Raw genomic sequence first — 6857 nt, forward strand, 5'->3', positions numbered from 1 at the left:
CCATTAATATAATATAGTAGCATTTTAAATTATGACAATGCTTTTCGTACTTCATAGTAGAATTAATGTTTTGTTCCAAAAGCTAATGGTTTCGACGAATTTATATTGAGTTATGTTGGGATTCTTTTAAGTGAGAGCTTTACTATCAAACACTGATGCATTTTCAGAATTTGAATTCAAAACTTGTGGCTAAGTTTGTACAAGTTCCTCACTAGTAGAATCAAATGCTTCTCGGTTATAGTAAAATTAATGTTAGTGCCATTGTCCAATTTCATATAAACTTAGTTGTCTTCTATACAAGAACAAACAATTGGTGAAAAATGCAGCAGTTAAGTTCTGTGGACTTTGAAGGATATAGAATTTTTGTGAAAACAATAAAGTTCATCGGTGAAATCGATGCATTTAAGGTCTCGAGGAGCTCGAAGTATTGCATGAACAAGCTTTTTGGTTGGGAATGATAATTTTGAGGACAATGTTACCATTAACACTGTTTCATAATGACCTTGAGTCCCAAACTCCCAATTAGTCATATTTGGATGCTCCTTTCACCCGACAAGTGGAGGGAACAAATATCTAATAAAAATAAAATTTAAAAATTTTATTAAATTTATAAAACATAGTGAATGGGTTATAACTTTTTTTTAATTTTAGTGAAATATGTTAAAAACAACTTATAAATTAGATCTAAATAATATTAAATATGAAAGGCTAAGTTTAAGAAATGCTTGGATTAAAAATTCACCTTTTTTTTGGGTAAATAAAGAACATGGTAGAGCACTTCGGCCAAAACTTACCAAAAAAAAAAAAGAGCACTTCGGCCAACGGCATTATATTAGGATTTAGGATGCAAGAATTAAAACGATCAGCATTGGCCGTTGACTAATTAGGCAATCACCTGATCCCATTTCTACAACCTAACTTTACAACTCCAAACTGCTCTTTCCCGCATCACCAAGCTACGGCTTTCGACTTCCCACCTTTCTCTTTTTCTCAAACGCCGAACAAATGTAAACATATATATATATATATATATATAAGGATAAACCCCATCTAACCCCCCAATTATTTCGTCGTTATCAATTCTACTTACTTTACCTTTAATTAGTTAATTAATTAATGGCTTCTTAATCATCATGTTGAAATGCATAGACTGTACACAGTCACAATTGTAATGTTATTTTAAAATTTCTACTTCAAAAAAAAAAAATCATAGACCAAAAGCCAAAGATGAGAAAAAATAAAAATACTATGAGGACGGTGGTGGAGAGATGTCATCGGCTCGTCTCAAAGCTCGCATACGCCAAAGTCTACGTAAATACGGCGTCGTCTGAGGGGGACCTCCGCATTGAGTGGCGTCTTATTTTCGTAACTTCAGATGGGGGCCCCACACTCTTCTAAAGAAAATCCACGTCACTTCCTTGTCTTTTGGCGCTTTCTGGCTTTACCTTGGCGCCAAAGTCAGCCAACAAATGGCGTCACCCTTCACGGCTTCGAAACGGAGGCCGCGTCTTTAACGGCGCCGTCATTAACCGCAGTAGCGGTGGACTGGAGGGTCAACACGGACATGCTGGGAGAGGATGGCCCTTCCACCCCGTTGCCGTTGGACGCTGCGGCGGGATGGTGGTTGGTAGCGGTGGGGACCAAGGGGTTCCGGGAGTGACACGTGGCGGTGGAGATGGCGGTGGCGAGGGAGATTGGCATGAGGCAGAGACCTTTCCCCTGGAGGTACTGCATGGCGGAGCCCATGTCTTCCTCCATGAGCTTGGCCACCTGGTGCTCCGTCAGGGCCAGGGTGTCGTTGGAGGACGACGCCGTTTGGTTGCCGTTCGAGTTGCGAGCGGCGGTGGACTGGATGCAATCACCTCCCTGAAAGAGACAAGTCAAATCACCCCATGATGATGGTTGTCAATTATTATATTATCAGACGGAAAGAGAAGGTAAAGCGAGAGAGGAAAGGAAAAAAGAAGAAAGAAAGAAAGAAAGAAAGAAAGAGTTTTGTTAGGGTGTGAAAGGTGTCTCGAGAGAGATAGAGACTAGAGAGAAAGAGGAATCTGAGAAAGTGGGCACGCGTGCTGCCTTTTTAATTGTCATTATATGTCGATTGAGAATTGAACTGGTAAGGGCAAGGCCAAGTGTGCGTGTGTGTGTGAGAGAGAGAAGGGTGGGGAGGGGTGGGGGAAGGGGGTGGTTGGGTTAAGACTTAAGAGAGTACTGAGTCCGACAACATTGACAAAATGATGCCTCCCCTGTATGCTGCACATCTTCAACTTATTATTCCCTGTTAGCTTTATTTATCTATATCTTCACAGTTTCACATAACACTTTTAATATTGGAATCAATTATCAGAGAGACAGAGACCTCCTCCGTTGAAGTTTGGGTTTTAAGGCAATAAAAAATATAGCTATGCAAAAAGCAGAATACTAGCATGGAGGAATAGTATTGGGTGATAGCTGGGTTACCTCAGAGGAGATATCAGCAACAAGAGGAGCAACAGCAGCAGCACCGCCCAATCTGCTCATGCTCAGAACCTGTTCATTTCGCCCCCGCATAATAATAAAGATCCCCAAAAGTATTTACACAAACAATTTTTCATCGATATATAAACTAGAATCGCACCTTAACTTGGAGCTGTAAGAACTTGACATAGTCTATTATCTCGTCCAGCATTGAGGCCTTGTCTGTCTGTCATTTCATTTCATTTCATTTCATTTCACACATATTTCCAAAACCCCATCAGTGATTTGTTTTTCTTCGGGCCAAGTGAGGCACGGAATGATAGGAAGAGAGAGAGATAGATAAGGTTGGTTACCTTGTTGGCATTTGGAACCAGTTCCTGCAGGGCCTTCATTCTCTCTGCGATTCTCTCCCTTCGCAGCTGCCAACACAAACAATATCCCAGATTCAGAATATTGACAAAAACCTCACATTACACACTGTTCCTTGCTCAGTTGCTTGCCTCCTCATAATTCCAAGCCACTGTCTATTTTCGGGAAGATAAATTTTCTTCACAATCAACGTTTTAAGTTTGATTCCGAAAATGGATATAAAAAAAAAGAGGGAAGAAAATGGCGAGGATTTAATGGGCATGTTGCGCGGAAAATGACCCATGAAATTGTGGGCTGGATTTTCTCGGCAGCCTCAATTAATGAAGCCAGCAACGAAGTCAGAGAAAGCGAGAAACAGTTACAGTACCCTCTCCGCGATGCTGTGTGGGTCCGTCGCTTGACCTCTCCTTGCCCTGACCCTCTGCTTCGGCTGTGCCGGAGCTCCGTTCGTCGGGGCCTGGTTCGTCGATGGCGTGCCTGATGCTCCATAATTCTGCCCATTATTCATATTTAACAAGCATTTAAGAAAATCAATAAAGGAAAAAGAATCTGAAAGTCGAATTCAACCAGCCAAAAAGGATTGCTACGAAGTAAATAAATAAATAAGAATATCTTTAAAGACGGAACCTGAGGATGATGGAAATGTTGGGACTGGTTGGAAGCTTGATGGGCGTCGTGCATAGATCCGGCGAACCCGTTGTACAGAGATTGGACGGTACCCTCGCCGGCCTGTGAAAATTACGCAAAAAATTCGGAGAAAATTACGCTACATATCATCCGAACCTGAAATGCTTGATGATCAAGCTTTGATAAATCTCTATTGGCCCAAATAACCCTGGATGTATCCCTATTGAAACTCACCGGAATATGAGATTTGAAGGAGGAACCATCACCGACGTCGTTACGGGAAGGGTCGAAGTTTCCCCCTGCACCGAGAGACAAGGGCATCTGAAGAAGGCTAGAATCGGCGGCAGCTCTGGACGTGAGAAGCTGGCGCTGAAGCATCAAAGCCACGGCCTCGGCGGTGATGGACTTGGGAGCGGGAGCGGAGGTGGGAGGGATCTGGTGGTTGCGAAACTTGTCATCGAAGTGGAAAGCGGCGGCATTATTGTGGTCGTCATCGGCGGCGGAGGAGGAGGAGGGATTGAGAGGGTGGTCCCAGAAGGGCTTGGGGTTGAGGTCAGGCCAGGAGCAAGAAGGAAGGTTGGAGAGCATTTGGTCGAGGAAATCGTCGTGAAGGTCAGGTTGTGGGACCTGGTCGTGAAGAGGGATTTGAGAAGAGTTCATGGAGGAGGAGGAGGAAGAGTTGATTCCCTGTTGCATTTCGGTGGTGCTGGGCTGCATAGTCATCCAGAGCTACAGTTGGTTCTTGAGGTTCGAGTTTGAAGTGGGGAAGACGAAGAGACTCGGAACGAGAACGAGAAAGAAAAGAGAACGTTTTTTTCCCGGGTTTCCACAGAAGCTGCCTCCCACTATCTTCTTCCTCCGATCTCTGGTTTTACTTTTGGGAGCTATGCTTGTACTTATACATAAATATATCACAAACCAAACCAGAACATCATTTTTTTTTATTTTCTCTTTTTATTATAAAAAGGCCATCGTGGTTTCAAATTTTTTTTTATATAAATGCGAAAAAAAATTACTTAAAAGTTTCAAAAAAATATAAATATAAAAAACTCTCATGAGATCAGTTTTCCTTTGAAATTCCATGTAATTTATTGAATGCCGGAGTTGTCAATTATTTCCTGATAAAAACTCTCAAGGAATCAGTTTTACTTTGAAATTCCATGCCATTTATTGAATGCTGGAGCTGTCAATTATTTCGTGATAATTGTTAATTATTTCTATTTAGTTTTTATCTGAACAACTCCATTAACCAAACCTAAAGCCCGTGTGTGAAGCTGGACAACTCTATTAACAATTATCCAGTAATAATTATCAATTTTAATACAGCAAATATGCAACTTCAAAATAATTTTATAAAAAAATTAAATTTAATATTTTTGTGTGAGACTTTAAAATGATATTTCTCGAAAATAACTTCATGATAGTTAGGGTGAGTAGCTAAAAGGGATAAGTTATTGGAAGAATCTCAATCAAGGCCTCCATAGAAATTTACATTTAGAGTCCAATATAATTTTAAAAACTCTCTATACATCGAAAAGCTGTAAATGAAAATATATTTTAATAAAATAAATGCATTTACCTTCCCTCTCTTCATAAATGGACAATATAATATTTATAAATTATCAACATAATGTCTTGTATTATACATTTAATCTAGTAAAAATGATTTAACTTAAAATGCATAAGTTGCACAAGACGAAAGAAAAACAAAATACCTATAAATACATAACATAATGTCTTGTAATGTACAATTAGTTTGATAGAAATAAGTCAACTTGGAGTGAAGTATATAAACTGCACAAGATGAAATAATAATAAAATATTCATGAATGTACAATACAATGTCTTGCAATCGATAACAAAATGTTCAAGGGTAGATGTGTTTTTTTTTTTTGTTAAAATATATTTTCACTCAAAGCTTGAGGAGAATTTTTATATTGCATTGGACCATAAATGTAAATTTTTGTGCCATGAGGGCCTTAAGTGAGATTCAGTTATTTTTTTTACTTGTGTCATTAAAAGACTTAATATTTCAGAAAGTAATATTTTTGTGTGCTTGTATCACTGAAAATATTAATATTTCACGGAGTCAACCCACTACTTTTGCAGAAAAGGAAATAACTCACTAAACAGAGCCCGAGTAAGTTCTGCAAGAGAATAAGTCATGGTTCTTTAGTATTTATTTTATATTATTCAAATAAAGGGATATTGTTTAGTCTTTAGCATTGAATTTTTTTATATTTATTTAAAAAAATTAGACTTCTCGATAATTAAGATAAAATGAAGTGAGCAATGAACATTGAACTTTGTTTTTTTTTTCCAGATAATTCAGTGAATTAAACCACATAGCCCCTTTGAATGGAGAGATTAAAAGAGCAAATTAAAGTGAGGTGTGAGTAAAAATTAAAACCTCAGAGCCTAATTATGTATTAAAGATATTTCATGCAAAATGGTCCCATTTGTGGGAACTTTATTAGTGAGTAGAGTGGCGAGACCTATTTTGAACCTATCAAGCTTTTGACACAGCCTCATCTATTTTCCCCCCTCCCTCAAAGAAAGAGATTGATATATGAGATGAAATGGACATGAACAATATGTTAGATACGTAAATGAGTACCGTTTTGAGCTTTGTAGTTTGCACATGTGATGTCTTCCATTTTGTGGTGCGATAGAAGAATGGGAGACTTTAGTCAAAAGTGACAGAGAGGCATGATTTTATCACCAGGACTCGTCACTAGTCACTACCGCGTGAGTAGGAGAGGGACAATAAACCTGACATAAGAGTCAAGGATTTGAAATTCAAGCTTAACTTGATTGGGTGAGACCAAAACTATCTAGAAAGCAATGTCTATTTTACTTTTATTAATCTCCATTATTCAAATTATAATATAATTTAAAATGTTAGCGGGTAGTTATCCTAACAGCTATATTACCTTCATCTCTTGAAAGAAATATTGACTATAAACCTAATGTTAACACGGTTAGTGTACGTGTATAGATTGCGTGTCTTTCTTTCTTTCTTGTGAGAAAGAGTTAAATTAGAAATAAATTTTTTTACAGTAACAATTTGAGACTAATTTATATATACCAATAAGATTTAATAATGACAAATTACAAATTTATTTTTTAAAATAAAAATATAAACTTTTAACAATACTTTTTATTTAATATAAATTTATAATCATTTTAATTTTTCTCTATTTGAGGGCATTATTAAAAAATTATTATTAATAAAAATTAATTTTTATTAAATTATATTATATTTTGAAATAATAAAATGTTTTTAATATTATTTATAATTTAGGATAGAAAAAGTATAAAATATTTTTTTTATCCATCAAATTGATATGCAAAGGCTTCAGATTCAGAATGTTCCCAGATACACTGTTGGGTCAAGTTTTTGG

The 6857-nt window shown here is 37.3% G+C and overlaps 1 protein-coding gene across 1 annotated transcript; it reads right to left on the reverse strand.

The window, feature by feature from the left end:
• Positions 1-1121: 1121 nt before the first annotated feature.
• LOC129319199 (bHLH transcription factor RHL1-like) lies at positions 1122-4326 on the reverse strand. The gene is made up of 7 exons (XM_054964193.1): positions 3688-4326; positions 3454-3555; positions 3194-3319; positions 2811-2876; positions 2618-2683; positions 2461-2529; positions 1122-1866 (listed from the first exon to the last, which is right to left on the reverse strand). Exons 1-7 carry the CDS (start codon positions 4174-4176, stop codon positions 1483-1485), a joined length of 1302 nt encoding a protein of 433 aa, XP_054820168.1. The 5' UTR covers positions 4177-4326; the 3' UTR covers positions 1122-1482.
• Between the last annotated feature and the right edge of the window lie 2531 nt (positions 4327-6857).

The sequence above is a fragment of the Prosopis cineraria genome, unplaced genomic scaffold, assembly GCF_029017545.1.
Source record: "Prosopis cineraria cultivar Desert tree isolate PC_DT_omini unplaced genomic scaffold, ASM2901754v1 PC9, whole genome shotgun sequence".
NCBI classification, from domain to species: Eukaryota; Viridiplantae; Streptophyta; class Magnoliopsida; order Fabales; family Fabaceae; genus Prosopis; species Prosopis cineraria.